The following is a 16,877-nucleotide window of genomic DNA, read 5'->3' on the forward strand; positions in this document are numbered from 1 at the left end:
GCCAGGCCTCTGCCTTTTGTAACTGAATCCTTGCCACTGTCAGAGGGGAAGGCACCTACACCACAAGGAATCTCTGGATACTGAGGTGAAAGAGCTCTACAGACACCCAGTGTCATCTCCATCCAGGGGAAAACAAGTCTAGAGAAGGCACCGTTGAAGCAATGACTTAAACAGCTTGAACATTCCGAGGTTCGGCCCAAAAGAAACAATTTTAAGACCAATCCTTGGAGAGCTCTGACAAAAGCCCATGGAAAACAGAAAAGAACGGTCCAGATCATACCACGGAAGGGAAGAGGCACAGACAGGATTGGAGTGCTGAAGAGATAGGGTGGCACTGTTGGGTTTTACAGAACAGTCCTCTATCATCCATTCCCTCCAGTCTAGGGACAATGACAGTTTGCTTCTTGATTACCAGAGCCTTAAGACCATTGGGATTTTCCTCTTGGGACCACAAAATCCTTTCTCCCCACAAAACCTCATCGAGGTCCATCTAACAAATGCAAAATGCAAACAGAGAGCAGCCCTGGGGCGCTGTAGTCCTGCACAGCCCCAAGGCCTGAAGTCACAGCCTTCACTTAATGCCTTCACAACACAGACCTGGAAATCAACTTCCGAATCTAGGCAGAGGGGAGGAAAACAACTCTCGGCCACCTAGTTATGAACCCCAGAACCCAAGACGGTCTCCCACCGTCCCAAGACTGCCTCCCAGATGAGGTAAGCCGGAAACCCCTTCTGGAAACAGGGTTCCTTTTAAGGCTGTGACTTGGTGATGAGCCTGCCACGCCCACATGGGCCTGCCACGCCCACATGGTCCGATGGAGTCGGATGGATCGAGGGAACATTGTATTTTCCCCAGGTCAGGGAGTCTGACCTCATTAAGAGAATCTTAACAATAAGAAAGATCAAAGGGAGGGGAGGTCCAGACTCGGTCTGGTACAGCTTTCTGAGATGTGGTTCCAGGTGTCTCTACCTGTTCTGCCAGCCTGCAGAGGTAAGGACCTGTCTCATCTCCTCGGGAAACAAGTTCTGTCAGCTGCTTCCATTTCAGCATCTAATATTATCAGCCGAGAGATGGTGGTCACAGCTGGCCAAAGAGGCCGCTTTTGGAATATTCCCATTCCAAATCCAACCAGCAAACAGGCCAGATGAGCAACAGGGTGTGTGGTGGGAGCTGGCGCAGCCGGGAAGGATTCTAGAGGCAGACAAGGGAAGCACATGTCCTTGCTTAGTTATTAGATGCCAAGCAGTGCCAGCCCTTCCTTCATCTACATAATTAAATTTACTCCAGTTGGCAACCTTTTGTAGAGAGGGATACCAAGGCTCCCAGTGAAGGCATTTGCAGATCACACAGGAGTGCTGAAGGAGGAAACAAGAGCTCCGATGCTAAAAAAAAAGCAACAGTTAAGGACTGATGGGGGTGGGGCATGATTTACTAAAAGAAAGGACAACTTGGCTGGCACCAGTGCACTAGTCAAGCTACATCTGGTCCAAGTCACAAGATGGTACAACATTAGGATCTCCACAGATGGGCCAACCTCCATGTATTCTCTCCAGAGTCCCTGGTTCTCCAGAGCCTTGCTTAGAGTGCCCCATGCCATCTAATGGAGCTGCCTCTGCTCCAGCCACAGGAGTGAAGAAGGGATCAAGTCTACGTCATGATGAAGAAGAAGAAACCCCAGAGGGCAGCTCCACTGACTCCTAGCTGTTCCGGCCCCACCTGGAATTCTCAATTACATCTGGTGTCAGAAGAAGTCCAGGAAGGGGGCTCTCTAGAACCTGCATCCTAGGAGAAGCTGTTAGAAGACGGGCAGAGAGGAGGTGTTCAATTCCTCGAGGGACAGCCTCAGGGAGGCTGCAGAGTCCATGGCCAATAGATAGCAAGAAGAAGCCCTGATCAAGACAGACTTCAGTCGGAAGGACAGAAAACTTCATGCTCAGCACTTGGGAGCCCAAAGCAGGAGGACCACACATTTGAGTCCAGCCAGGGAAACATGGGAAGGCCCTGTGGAAGTAGGGATAAGACAGAGGGAAGGGGTGGGGGAGGGGGGAGGAAGGCAGGAAGGTCCTGATGACTGTAGATGAGACAGTAAGGCTGATGTGGCAGATCACTGGAGAAAGGTGCACACTTGGCTCAGACCCCACAAGGCACTGTCCTTGTTTCTTTTTTTTTCCTTATTTTATTTTTTATTAAATATTTTCTTTATATACATTTCAAATGCTATCCCGAAAGTCCCCTATACCCTACTGTCCTTGTTTCTAAGAGCATCTCCCGACACCAGGACATCTCCACGTCCCTAATGCTGGGATGCTGCTGCCTCCTGTCTCACTGCTCTCAGGAGACAGCACTGAGTGGTTTGTTTTTATTTTTACATGAAGAAGACTTCAGGGAGAGTTGCAGGCTGTATTCTCCCTTGTCTGGAGCTTGCTCATCTCCTTCCTACATTCACAGCAAACTCACGTCTGCTACAGAAGTTTTCTCTGTGGAAGGAATAGCATCTATATCCTCCTCAGAAGCCACACCGACAGATGGGGCACAGAGGCTACATGAAGGATGTTTTCCTATCAGTAGACTCCCAAGGCCAACAGATTATGGGATGTGGGGATCCATACCCAGCATCCACACAGGGCCATGGAAAACCCCAAGAGCCTTTGACCTGGTGCTCATCCGGACCCAGAAGCAATGCCCTCCTCACTTAGAAGGCTTGCCTCTCTACAAACTCAAGGATGCTTTTGGAAGGAAGACATCTACTTTTGCCTTCCTGGAGACTCAGACCAATGTCCGATGAGTTTAGATGGCTGGAAGGAGAGGAAAGAAGGAGACTGTGCCCTAACCCATAGACTATAACCAGGCTTCTAAACACAGACAAGAGCTCAGGGCAAGACACGGTCAAGGGTCAAGATACCTAATCCCAAACTTAATGCTAGTTAGAGCCTGCATCCAGAGAGGATCATGCCTTTGCCCCCTTGAAACTAGAGGGAACCAGTTTTTCTGTCTTCTGGGCGTAGCTGCAATCCTGTCCTTACTGGTACATTACGGATGAGGGAGGGGCTGGCCCTTCGTGGATCCCTGGGGTGGGGACACTTGCCACTTATAAGACAGGGACAATGTGGACCACCTTTGCTATCCTCTCCACGGCAGTCTGGCCTGTTCCCCACAACCCCGGGGAAAGGGTTTTCTTAAGATCCTGGAGGGTAGACAGGGATGGGCTGGAGGCCCAGGGGCAAGGGTGTGGGAAAGTGAAGACAGTAACCTCAGGAGACGCTGCGAGGCTTTTCTGAGTGAACACTTCCAAGCCCGCTGCTGTTCCAGGTACCAAGTCCTGCTGAGAAGTGGCCTGGATCCTCTGGGCCTGCAGGGGAGGCCAGGCCAGAGGCAAAGGAGAGAGAGAGAGAGAGAGAGAGAGAGAGAGAGAGAGAGAGCGAGAGAGAGAGAGAGCAGGAGAGACACACATAGTCTGTAAATAGTCCAGCTTTGTAAACCCCATATTATCATGTTAGTTCATAGGGTCAGTCAGGAAGGAGCCATTCTGAGGGAAAGACATAACAACAGCAAGGCAATCCTGTGCCTTCTGGCCAGAACCCCATTCTCACTAACACTTGAGGGAGTTTAGAATACCATCATTAGACTCTGACTTCAAGCCTGCCGGAGGTGTCATGGCTTAGGCTATGATTCGAACTTATAGCGGGGGTCACAGTCATATTTTTTTAAAGTTGTCTTTGAGCAGCTGAGGAGATGCCATAATTAGTAAAATCCTCAGACAGGCAGGAGGATTTGGGTCCAGATCCCCAGCACCTATGAAAAAAAGCCAGGTGTGGTCCCAGCTCTGGGGAGAAGGAGCCAGGCAGATGCCCGGAGCTCACTGGCCAGCCAGCTTAGTTGAATCAGTGAGCTCTGCCTTCCATGAGAGGCTTATCTCAAAAAATAAAGTAGAGGAGCTGGTGAGATGGTTCAATGGGTGACAGTGCTGTTGCCAAGTCTGAAAACCAAAGTTCAATCCCCAGGGCCCCAGGGACCAAGGAGAGACTCCGCAAAGTTGTTCTCTGACCGCCATACATACCCCACACAGACACATGCACTGCATACACACATACACACACAAACATACATACATACACACACTGCAGATAAACACACAAATAAAGATGATTTTTAAAAAGTAGAGAGTGACTAAGGAAGATACCCCCCAGAGGTGTGCACAGTAATGCACACACCCACACCACTACCCCCCTACACACACACAGGTGTGCACAGTGCTACACACACCCACGCCGCTCCCCCCCCCTTAATTGGCTTTCAAACAATGTGGGTTTGACCAATGGGAACAGTTCAAGTTCCTGCTGCTTTCCCCCTTGGCTTGGGTGGGACCCAACAAGCTTAGAGATGTCTCTGGGAGTTCTGGTGGCATGTCCTTGCAGGGTCCTCTAGAGAGCCATATTGGACCAGGGATCCAGTCACCTTCAGCAGTGGCCCGTAACTGTCAACACTTCTTAGGGGACACTGAGCTCCCACCTTCATTGTCTCAGTAGCCTTGCCAATGACCTCCCAACGGGATGACACTCTGTCCCCTTTAAGATCACCTATGCAACGAGACTCACAGAGGTAGCATCACCTACCGGAAGACAGAGGGAAGTTCTTGTCTATGACTCCTCCCCATTTGGCAAATCCTCAAGAACCCATAAATGCCAAGGGGCCTAAAGGCCAGCTCTAAATGGTCCATAACTCCAAGGTGGGCTCCTGTACTCCTCATGAGTACCGACTACAGTTTTCAGGGCTAAAGAGGTGGTGGCTGGAACCGGTCCCTCTGTCAGCAGTTCCAGTTGTAACCAGCAGGTGGGGCACACCCCTCAACTCTGGTCCTAGCTCACCAACATTCATTCTACCTATTCTTTCTCTGCGGGCATCTCACCCTTTGGGTAGCTTCTCCATCACACTTCAGTTGCATCCAGGCCAAGACCTAGCCAATCTCAGGAATGTTAGAAGTCACCCTGTCCAAGTCTTTCCCGAGGGAATGAGCGGTCTAGAGGAGAGTGCTGTGTACCAGTCTGAGTCTTGGTTGTGCTGGGACCTCAGAAGCCCTCAGAAAAGGGGCTGGTCCAATCTACAGCCTGGGGACCATGTGCATCCTGCGTAACTACAAATGTCAATCAAGACATGCATAGTTGACAACACGGTGTCATAATGTTTAAGTTTGTCACCTCTGCTAGTAGATGCAGAAACTTGCCTCCTTTCTAGAGTATCAGGCTTCAAGGCCCCCAAAGCAACCCTGACTGTGTGATATTGATATTGGCAGCTATGGAATCCCAGCTGGGTTAGTTTTATGTCTCACAAGAAAGCTCTCTGTTATCTGGTGAGCTCAGACCATGGCGGGTACCAGTTCAATCAAACGCTCTATGAATTAAATCATGGCTGCATCACCAATTTTCAAAGCACTGGAGAGAAAGCAGGTACACAGCTGGCTCTTCGCCCGTTCTGCACACAATCTGGCCTTGCCTCAAGCCAGCTGTGAATTAAAGACAAGCAAACACAATGACTCATGGAACACAGCAAACGCATCTTTCATGCTGAGTTGGTCTTTGTCTCTCTGGATCTCAGTAAAAGGCAGTCTTTAAACAGAGGGTTCCCAGGGCCCTTCCAGCTTTGCTTTGGAGTTCTGCAAGGCACAGTCCTGGGACTCCATAAGGAAGACCAAGTTTTCCATATCAGGCAACATCACCATGCAGTCCCTCTGGGCTTTATTTCATCTGACCTTTGTAAACATCCTTATTCACCTAACAGGGCCTTGGAGAGATTAAGTAACAAGCTCAGAGCCCTCAGCCGACAGGTAAAGGAACCAGGAGCTTAAGTCTAGAACACGATCAACCTGGTGATTGGTGAGCGGCAGCTTGAGCGAGAAGACGAATACATTGAAATGGGTAAATCCTGCCAGGATTCCACAAGCGCCGATACAATAGCTTGGGGTATAGATATGAGATTTCCCCAAAGCCTGTCTTCATCTTTCTCAATTAAGAAAATAGCCCCCTGATTTCTACCCTGGAGGCAGGACACACAGGGTCCTGAGACAGTCTCAGGAGCGTCGGGTTTGTGCAGTGGACTTACCACCTTGCTGAGACTTGAGGATCCTCCCAAGAGGGCCCGTGTTCTCCCTGCACTCTCATATAAGCAAGCCCCCAAGGGTCTGGCTCCTGGGTAGAGCTTCCAGGATTCTTAAAGTTGAGTATGCAAGAGACTTGCCTGGGGCACATGTTTAAAAGGCTGTTTCCCTGGAACTCTGATTCAGTGGGTCCCACAGGGGGTCTCGGAACCCAAGTTTCTAGCAAGCACCCTTTCCCCAGTTTCCTTTGCTTGACTGAAGGGGAACACAAACAAGCTACCCTGCGCTTTTTGGAGTTTTTCATGTTTTAAGATGGTCCATGGGACCCAGGGGTTAGTGGGTTTGACTTTCTCAGCCTAACCTGCCTCCCCATCCCACATGTCTGTAAGCAACTCGGGGACACATTATTTGTGTGGAGGATAAATGTATTTACATTTATATACTTAGCCCCTGCCCCACCCAACTCTGTGTCTCTTTACTCACAGTCCCATCAAGTCAAGGGCCACAGCATGGTACCTACCTCATTAGCTTTCTCCGGGGTGCCCTTGGGGGAGGGGGAGGCAGGCGACGAGGGCAGCCTGCGCTCCCGATCCCAGTCTCGATCCCGGTGGATCAGTTTGCTGTTGGGCTCCTTCAGGGTCCTCTTGAGTTCATTGATGCTGGCCTGGTGCTTCAACAAGACGTCCTCTGGCTTGTCCAGGAACTAGGCATGAGAGAAGAGGGAGAGGTATAAGATGACCTACTGTGGGCAGAAGACACCGGAAGAGTGGGACCACCACCCTCCACTACCCCTCCCTACACTGTCCCCCTCATAACAGTCCCAGGAGTCAAGGAAGAAAAGACAATGAACTCCAAGGGGTGTTCTGACCAGGGGTATGGGGTGATTGGATGGTGTCATGCCCTCTCTTCCCCTGCCTCCCTTACCCAAGAACATTTAACTCCACTGAGCCCTCAAGTCTCGGTGAGCACCCATTGTGTTCTGAGCACAGACAGTCAGGCACAGACTTTCCTGTTTATGATCCAGGCACAGCAGGCTGTGTGTTCCAAGGTGAGGTGTCCCTGCTCTGTTCACTGAGCCGCACCGGCTCGCTGGCTTCCCGGAACCCTCTTGAATCGTGGCTCCTACCTCTGGTCAAGACTGGGATCACTATACTTAATAGTGTGCTCAGTCTGGGCTCCGCTGAGCCCCCATTCAACCGCTCAGGCTCCATGGAGGCATGGGATAAAAATGTGCCTAAGCTGGATCACTTAGAAAACTGGGCCCCGTTCCCTTACTCAGGGTCAGAGAAAGATCATGCAGTATTGTCTGCCATGAGCTGCTGCCTTCTCTATCCCAGAACCTTCCGGATGCCTTCTGAGTACTGACTCTCTAAGAGTAGGAGAAGTCAGACACCGTCAGAGAGACCAGGAAGCTAGGGTGGAAGTGAAGCTTTTGTGGGGGCAAGAAACTTGAGACTAGGAAGAAGAGAGGTGAGCTTCAAGGCCTAGCACACGAATAAGTCAGGTAGAGCTGGAGTGCTCGGTGTGTTCGAGTTCATGACAGTGTTACAGATGGAGCAGTGTGCTTGAACCCCGGGAGGATGAGCCACAGACAGCTGCCCATGCTGGCCATCTGCTTGGGACATCATCTGGGACAGAGAGAAGTGGGCGGGGAGCCTAGGGGCTATCTGTAAGGCTATTTGAGAGGAGCCACCTGGGAGATAATCTTGCTCTTGGGTAAGGCTGGAATCTTCCCCTGGACTCAGCTCTGGCATCTAAGAATCTCTATAGTTGCTCTCAAACCTTCTCAGGAAGAAAGCCAATCCAACCAAGGCTTCTGCCATCCCCCCCAGGCACCTGCTTGGACCTCAGGCCTCCCTCCCTCCCTCCCTCCCTCCTGGGCCGCAGACAGTGTCCGTCGGAGAGGTCAAACTCAGTGGACTTTGCCCAGGGCTTGAGTACGGGCCTCAATGGTGAGTGGCACTGAATAGCAGATGATCCCAATGGGCCTGCTGGCCTTGGGGGTGGGTTGTGCTCCCAACAGTACAACTGTTGGGTCCTGGGATTCCTAGAGCTTAAAGGCTGAGAGTCAAGGCCTGGCACAAGAATAAGGCAGGTACTGCTGGAGTCACAGGTAATATGTCTGCCCTATTGTGTAGCTGGAGATCAGGGCCCACCAAGTCTTTCTAAGACTCAAAGTTGGTAGTTGAGCTGGGCTGAAGCCCGGATCGCAGGATACCATGACAGGCTCTGACTATGGCCTGCTCTCAGCAAGGATAAATTGCCTCTCTTGTACTGAAGGGTCCAGAGAGATCTGGGTGCTGCAAAAGGGAACAAGAGGTGGGAGTGGAAGGTGAAGTTGATAGAAGCAGAGAACAGGAAGGTGAGAAGAGAGAAGGAGAGGAGGTTTCCAGGGAGGCACCAGCAGCCCACTCAGGAGGGTGGAAGGGCTGGAGTCTGAGCGAGCAGGTGCTCCTCCTTCTGCACCCAGGCCCCACCCTCACATCTGGTTGTCAAGGGATACAAAGAACACAGAGAAGATGGGGGTGTGGGGAGGAGGTGATGCTAAGGAAGGGTGGGAGTGGACGCACAGAACTGGTGGAGGATGCAAGTGGGGTGGGAGGCAAGCATAGATTACCAGGCCCAGCGACAAGGGACATTGGGTGGCAGGTACTGCACACGGATGGGCCTAGAACCTGCCCGGGGACTTGAAGACAAGAGCATAACGGGGAGGGCAGTGATCAGAAAGGAAGGTAACGGAAGAGGGTGTGGAAGGAGGGCAGACATGAAGCTGAAGGTAGGGGTCCTGAGCCAGGGAGATGGAATGGGAATCTGATGGCTATGGGGGGAGGGGTAGGTCCATGCAGTACCTCCTGCTTGTGTCTTGGCGTGGTTTCCTGCTCCGGCTGATGGGGTAGCGGGAGGGAAAGGAACCAGCAGGGTCAGTAGGACAAACAGATTAGAGACACCACCTCCAGCCTGAGCCAGCAGAGTAGTCCTGTGCACTCACACCCAGTCCCACCATGCAGTACAGGCCAGGAGAGCTGCTAGGCTGCCCATAGGTAACGGGTGGGCAGAGGAACTTGTGGGGCAGGAAGCAGGCAGCTATCCCAGGAAGGCAAAGGAAGGGCCAGGGAACTTAGAGGCCTCGTGGGTGAGACACATTCATGGGCAGATGTGTGTCTGCGGTTTCCTGCTGTTTCCAACAGTGAGGGTGAGTCTAGGGGACCTGTATTCACATGACAGAACTACATGACAGAAAAGGACTGCTCAGCAATGCCAAGGAAGCCACACCTAGCTTGTGTGTGGCCAAGCCTGTGCATGTGAATGCGCCATCATCATGTCTGTGCCTGAGTCTAAGGCTAGAGGAACATGTACACAGACACGCTGGGCTGTGGGTGTCCACGGTGAGGGTGGTGTTGCCAGTGAGGGTGAGGCTGCCGGTAAGGACACATTAATAGTCCACACGGAGGTCTCTGGTGACCTGGTCATGCTCAGGGGAGGGGACACAGAGCCAGACAGAAGTTAACAGGGAGACCAGGAGTTAGTAAGAGATAGTCTGAGACTCCTAGGAGGTTAGCACCCGAGACCCAGGGAAACTGGGCAAAAAGGGGTCAGCACACCCACCTCCACCCCCACCCACTCTGCATGCCCAGGAGGACAGTCCAAGGCCCAGGTCCTGTCCGTGGTGCGCCCCACAGCAAGGGTGCCTGAATACAATTGGGACTTGGAAGGCCAAAGCTGCATTTAGACCCCAGCCGCCCTCCCATCATCCCGGGGCTTCAGAGTACACAGCATCCCAGCAGACTCCTACCTTCAGCTCCTTGATCTTGGTGGGTGTCCTGACCTCTCCTTCTTCAGCCTCTGATCGGCGTCCCCCTGACTCGGCGTCATCTTCCCGCTTGTCACCATCAGGCCCTGCATCGTGATTCTCACTGACTGAGGCAGGGCGGGAGAACTCTGCTAAAGTGGGCAGAGGTGGCAGAGTGACTGTGTGAGGCAGCTCCCCACACACAGTCAGAAAGCCAGCCCCACCCGCCACTGCCTAGTCACACCAGCAACAGGACAACTCCTCCCTACTGCAATCCACAGCAACCCACTGCACACCCTGGTCCACGGCCGGGCCGGAAAGTCACAAGGCTGCTTCCCAGCCTTGGGCTCCTTCCTAATTTCTATTGCAGTAGAGTTTGGGGTTGCATCTCAAATCCAACCCTTCCTGGCTGTGTGACAGTAGGTAAGTTATACGACCCCTCTGGGCCTCAGTTTCCTCATCAGTAAGTAGCATCTATGCCAGAAAGGCGAGGTGAGGACCAAACAAACTAACGTATATAAGTACTGAGGAGAGCGCCTGCCCAGAGGGAGCCTTCCATCCATCATTATCTAGCAATGCTGAGAGCCGAGCTTTTACCCAGCAGCAGAGCTTACAAATGGTTCCCCTTCTCTCTAAACCAACAGGAATTCAAAGGGATTCCTTAATGTCCATCTCTCTTGCCACAATTCTAAAATACCTTTCTGAATAGAGGAAGAACGGACTTAAAGACTGCACCAAGCCCTGTGTACAACCCAAAATGTTGCAGACTGAGTCTTAGTAGAAAAAAAGGCTGGGAAAAAAAAAAAAAACTTCATGGAAACAACCATAGCCCGGGGTTTGCCTCCATCAGAGATAGACACCAATCTCCCTGGCCATGGTGAACTTCTGGGGCGATTTCCCTCTGCTCTGAGACTCCTGGCTTGATTTGCACTGCTCTGTGTTGGGGTTAGCCTTGGAATTACCACCTCCACTGGACAGGCTCACGTGAGGCTCCAAGGGGAGAAGGCTCTGTAGGTGTCCTTTCAGGAAGTCAACACAAGAAGTGCTGCCTTCATCAGGACTACAGTCCAGGCTTCTGGTCCTCATAGGTCCCCCAGCTCTGGGCTAGCCTCTGTTACTACCTTCCCTTAAATCTCAGTTCCATTTAGCCCTGTCTCAGGAATGGGGCCTGCAGGGAAGGGCCAGGCCCGGACCAGGTCCTCCCGCCTTCATGTACATCACTCTCCTGGTAGAATGCCAAACTGTGTGCTGCAGAGCTTCCTGGTTAGAGGCCCAGAAAATCAGATGGCAGAACCTGGAACTCTACAAGGTTATCACCCAGAGAAGTCCTGAGAGTGTGTGTCACATCCCCGTGGGACAGACCTGACCCAGCACTGCCCAGGTGCAATGGTGCCTAGGAGTTTGTGGATCACCTTGTCTGGTGCAAACGACCTTGGAGCATCCTCCACAACTACTACCACCAGCTGTCTCCTCTGGAGAACCCGCCCTGTCCACACCCCTCCTCCTTCTTGAGAACCTGCCCTGTCCATGCCCCTCCTCTCCTCTGGAGAACCCGCCCTGTCCATGCCCCTCCTCTCCTCCGAGGACCACTCTCTCCCCAGCTGCAGCCTGAGCCATACCTCCATCAAGGCTCCGGGACATGGTATAGCGTTTGCTGGAAGAACGTTCAAAGAAGGGGGCGGGCCGGTCGATAAGGGCACTGGCTTGGCGGGTCTGGGCCTGCGTCCTCCCACTGTACCGGAACTTGGAGCCCATCACCAGAAAGCCCTTGGGTGGGGGCTCCGGTGACACTAGCCTACAAGAAAGTAATGCAGATGAGGGGTAGGAACCAAACTTGTATTTCCAGGCCCACGGTCGGACAATAGTAGGCTCTTCATTCCAGTGCCCCACTAACTACAATATTTCACAGTCCCAAAAGGGGAGACTTAGGGAAAGGTGGGGCTTGCCTCTGTGCTAACCCCACGTCCTGCTCCCCTGGACTGTTATGGCCTCTTTTACCCTCTCCCTCAGTCCACTCACCGGAAGAACGTGTGGTGCTCGATGCAGACCTTCCACAACCGCTTGGCTGAGCGGTGGTTAGGGAGCTTGAAGCCGATGGTGCTCTCAAACTGCTCATACTGAGAAACCAAGAAGGGTGGGTTAGAGGTGGGACCTGGGCCACACACTGGCCCACCTGCGCACCCTCTCCTCAGGCAGCTCTGACAGAGGCTTGTTCACACATGTACACAGGGTGGACTTAGCCCTTTTCTATGACAGGTCCTGTTCTGGACATGGGAGGGATCAACACAGAAGATTCTCGGGAGTAGGAGCCCTCAAAATAACTAAACATGGCTAGGGGAGGGGGGAAGGCTACAGGGTGAAGTGTGTGCCTTGCGTGTGACCTTGAGGACCTGAGTTCAAGTCCCCAGAACTTAGATGAAAGGCAGGAGGGTACAACAGATCACCTGCCATTGTAGCCCCAGAAGAGGAAGAGGAAGGGTCCCAGAGCAGTGGCCCAGCTAGACCAGCCATACTGGTGAGCACTGGTTTTGGCAGAGAGACCCTGCCTCACTGAATAAGGTGGAGGGATGACTGAGTCGTCCTCCATCAGCCTTGTACCTCCACCTGCACACACGTGCACACACACATCCATGTACATGCCACACACACTCATGTATACACTACTCACAACACACACACTCATGTACATACCACACACAACACATACACACTCATGTACAATTACATACACGTATATACAACCACATATATACTCATGTACACACCACACATACACATGTATAGCCATACACACACTCATGTACGTCCATACACATATATACTCATGTACAACCACACACCATACACACACTCGTGTATATATATATAACACACTCCTTACACACTCATATATACACCATACACAGCACACACTGATGTACACACCTATACACACTCATATATACACCACACACATACACATATACAAATACTCATGTACAACCACACACATGCACACTCATATACACACCACACACACTCATGTACAATCACACACATACCACATACATATACTTCTGTACACACCACATATACACACACTCATCTCATGCACACACACACACACACACAGGACAAAATCAATGAGATCACTGCAGATATGGGTAAGAGCCATGAGAGGAAGGAAGGATTTGCTGGGCAGGCTTGGGGTGAGTGTGCAGAGAAAGGCCGCTCTCCAGACACATTGTGCTGAGACTGGAAGGCCAGGGCGGGTTAAAGTTGGGATCTTCAATGTCCCCAAAGGTGAAGGTGTTAGACACTTAGCCCAGTGTGGTGCACTTGGAAGGTGTAGGAAGCCTTTAAGAAGTGGGGCCTAGCCAGGCGGTGGTGGCGCATGCCTTTAATCCCAGCACTTGAGAGGCAGAGGCAGGCGGATTTCTGAGTTCGAGGCCAGCCTGGTCTACAAAGTGAGTTCCAGGACAGCCAGGGCTATACAGAGAAACCCTGTCTTGAAAAACCAAAAAAGAAGAAGAAGAAGAAGATTTAGGAGGCTGGGGTATGCCCTCACATGCCAGTGTCTCTGTACTTCTTGTCATGACCCTGGCATGGCTGTTCTAGCCCTTTCTGCCCCTCTGCCACAATGTGCTGCTGCTCCATGAGCCCAAGGCCACTGGCTAATCAGACACGGACTAAACCTCCCCAACTGTGAGCCCAAGCAAATCTTTCTTCTCTATAGTCAGAGTACATTAGGTATTTTGTTACAATGACAGAAGGTTGGTGCAGGGGGTGAAGATAGCAGTGGTTGGCAGGATCTGATTGGTGACAGATAGTGGCTGCTGTGGCTGGCACAGTGGTGAGGGGTGCCAGGTGGGTCACGGTTAGTCCAACAGTAGACTCAAAAGGGCATTTGAGGGGCTGTGCAGTTAAAGAGGAAGAGGTGTGGATGCATGCCTCTGTGTCCATACTGTGTGTGTCGTCACATGCCTGTGCGTGTCTTGGTGTGCAGGCACAGTGAACTGCAAATCTGCACACGCACACAGTCATGTACTGATTTTTCCGTGTAGCCTGAATCTATGTGGTTGTTATTTTATTTTGCTCATGAAGTATATGTATGACAATACATGCTCACATGCACACATGTTGCCCGAAAGAACATGATAAGAGCTGGCAAGATGGCTCAGCATAAAAGGCACTTGCCACTCAGTCTGACAATCCGAGTCGGATCCCCAGGACCAATAATGGTGTAATGAAAAGACTGACTACGGCAAAATGTCCACATGACCTGGCCTCTGGCCTCTGGCCTCCACATGTGGACCATAGCACATGTGCACATGCGCACACACAAATAAAATATGGAGCCACATATCCAGAGTCTGAAGTCTCCAGAGACGCAGGGAGGAAAGAGACTCATCTTCCATGAGCCCCAGAACTTCGTTCATGTTTCCAGGGTAGGAAAACCCAGGCCAGCTGCTGGGGCCCACTCTATTAAGTTCAGTCACCCCTGGAGTGTGGGGGTGAGTGAGGACAGAGAGCTTTGGGCCAGGCTCACCTCCCCAGGCCGGATCTTGATGTAGAAGTTACTTCTCTTGTAGGAGATCTTGAGAATCTTGGGCCAGGCAAAGCGGTTGATTCTCAGGCGGTCCCGGTAGATGAGCAGGCCATTGGCACAGACACCTAGCATGATATCGATGCCCTCAGAGTCCTGCACAAGAAAACAGCATGGAATGGGAGTTCCGGAGGCAGGCAGGGGCAGCCCGCCACCACCCTGAGCTCTGGGGGTAGGTGGAACCCCTCAACTAGTATCCCCCATGGTCACCTAGCTGTCCCCCTGTCACCTCACCTGATCGGCCATCCATTCTTCAGCCACTTGGTCTGTCAAATCATTCATCCACTCAACAAACATTTAGGAACATACTCATGCCAGGCCATAGGCCACACACCAGCGTGACAAAACTAAGCTAAGGTCTCAGTCTGTCTCTCACATGCACACAGTCTAGTGGTGGCACAGACAGGCTTGTGAGGAAATTGAGCCCAAGGGGGAGATGACAAAGGTCTGAAGGAATAGAAGGTTATCAACTTTGAGAAACGAGAACCCCAAAGGTTCCAAGTCGGAGGCAGAACAGTAGAGACACCAGCCCTGGAGGGTTCACAGTTCCCCGGGAGCCAGCTAAGGTGAGGGCTCGCTGGAGCTCGGTGGTACCTTAGCGTGATGCAGGTCAACTCCATACATGGAGAGCTTCTTGGCGTTCTCCAGGAAGTGGATCTCTGCCTCGCCCGGGGTCATGCCCCTGAGGAGAGAAAGCGATGATTGTGGACCAGGGCCAAGGCCCAGGCTGCAGCCAACCAGCTGGAGGCATCACCATCAGAACCGGCCATTCCAGAAAGATACTGGCCGAGCCCTGCCCAAGACCCTCCCTCTGCTCTCAGGACAGGACTGAGAGCAGCTCGACTTCAGTCCACCAGCCCAGTCTTCCCCAACACTTAGATCCAATCTGTTTTGTTCAAGAAGCAGACAAGGGTTAAACTGGGAGACGGGATTTTTGTCTCTGTTTCTACCAAATTAAGTATAAAGTTTATAAAGCCGCTCACTTCTCATGACTGGGACCCCACTTCTGAAGAGAGTGCTCATAACCAAGAACACGCCACTATTAAGTAACAGCAGTGTCTGGATTTAACTCTAGGCAGTGTGGCTCCAGAGTCGTGTTTCAAAGACAAATCTGTCTCTTACATTCCCTGGCCTCCATTTCCCCTGCCCTGTCCACCTTGGAGCTTCGATGTAAGATCCACGGATGCCAAACATCGATGTGCTTTAAGTTCAGAGACTTACGATGATTGCTGCAGGGACTGGCACTGAGCAAGCTCATATCGATCTGTCTGTCTATGAATTACTATGACTCTTACAAATCTCCAGGGCACCTTGCTATCTAGGACAGGCATGAACGGCGGATGCCAGGCAGGGCACCCTCATCCAATGTCCAGGTGACCATGGCAATTCATGTCCTGCTCAACACGACTGACTCCATGCAGTCAGGATGAACCCAGCCACGTTGGCATGCAAATCTCTGAGAGCATTTATTTGCCATCTTTGACCCAGCATCCATCACCCCTGGCAGGCTCATCCTCACAGATGAACACATCACATCTGGTCATGGTCTTCCTCTCCAGATGCAGCTCACAGCACACAGCCCTCCAGCTCCCTCCAAGCATAGGGGTGAGAGTCTTTCCTGTGGGGGTGGCACTGTACCCTTTAGAATGTGCTCAGAACAACCTTGAGCTTAGAGCCCAAAGCACTTCCAGCTTAAAAGGACCCTACGGATAGATCAGTTTGATTCCAGGGTAGGTGGCATTCTCTGCAGAGCAGGCACTGAGAAATGGCAGTGGACTGAACTCCCATCCCACTGTTGCAATTGCTTAGGGGTGTTATGGGCTTTCAATGTCTGCAGCCCGAGGGAGCTAAAGAACCTGAATGAGGAATTCTGCTGTTCCAGATGCCAACGGCGGAGCTGAGCAATACACACCATCTCAATCTGTGTATTTATAGGTGAGAACGGAGCTCACAGAGGTTCAGCCATGAGCCGACAATCACACATCTGGCCAATTATCTTCTAACTCCAGAACAAAGTATCCAATCAACAACTCAAGAAGTGCGCAATCAACAACCCAACAAAGTGCGTGATCAACAAAACAAATGCCCCAATTGACGGAGTGCAACACTCGGCCCACATGTGGTGTGTCTTTAATATCTGCTGTGTAGCCTCCCTCATAGCTCCCTGGGCCATGCTGACCAGCACCAGATGAACAGATGAACACACCAAAGCACAGGGAAGTGAAACGTCCTGTCAACGTCCCCTGCTTACAAAGTGGCACAGTCAGGTTGGCATTTGCATTGAAACTTTAGAATATCTATCCAGACCTCTGCACCAGGACCCTTACTCAGAGGCAAGCCACCATTGTTTTATCTCCGAGTAACAGAAAAACCGATCCCCGCAGGCTCAGGACAGGGAATGTGACCCACA

General features: G+C 51.8%; 1 protein-coding gene across 13 annotated transcripts in view; it reads right to left on the minus strand.

Moving 5' to 3' along the window:
• Positions 1–16,877, minus strand: part of Epb41l1 (erythrocyte membrane protein band 4.1 like 1) — a 122,406-nt gene that overhangs the window by 22,136 nt on the left and 83,393 nt on the right. For 3 of the 13 annotated variants that reach the window (XM_029472816.2, XM_085832890.1, XM_029472787.2), the window contains exons 9-15: positions 15,062–15,149; positions 14,411–14,563; positions 11,902–11,999; positions 11,502–11,677; positions 9,886–10,034; positions 8,942–8,977; positions 6,613–6,795 (exon numbers count right to left, since the gene is read on the minus strand). In XM_029472816.2, the coding sequence (XP_029328676.1) occupies positions 6,613–6,795; positions 8,942–8,977; positions 9,886–10,034; positions 11,502–11,677; positions 11,902–11,999; positions 14,411–14,563; positions 15,062–15,149 (883 nt within the window). Of the gene's footprint in view, positions 1–3,251; positions 3,351–6,612; positions 6,796–8,941; positions 8,978–9,885; positions 10,035–11,501; positions 11,678–11,901; positions 12,000–14,410; positions 14,564–15,061; positions 15,150–16,877 lie in introns of all 13 variants that reach the window. The other 10 variants (XM_029472777.1, XM_085832886.1, XM_085832879.1 and 7 more) reach the window with 9 other exon arrangements.

The sequence above is a fragment of the Mus caroli genome, unplaced genomic scaffold (genome assembly GCF_978045245.1).
Source record: "Mus caroli unplaced genomic scaffold, Mus_caroli_1 scaffold_2, whole genome shotgun sequence".
NCBI classification, from domain to species: domain Eukaryota; kingdom Metazoa; phylum Chordata; class Mammalia; order Rodentia; family Muridae; genus Mus; species Mus caroli.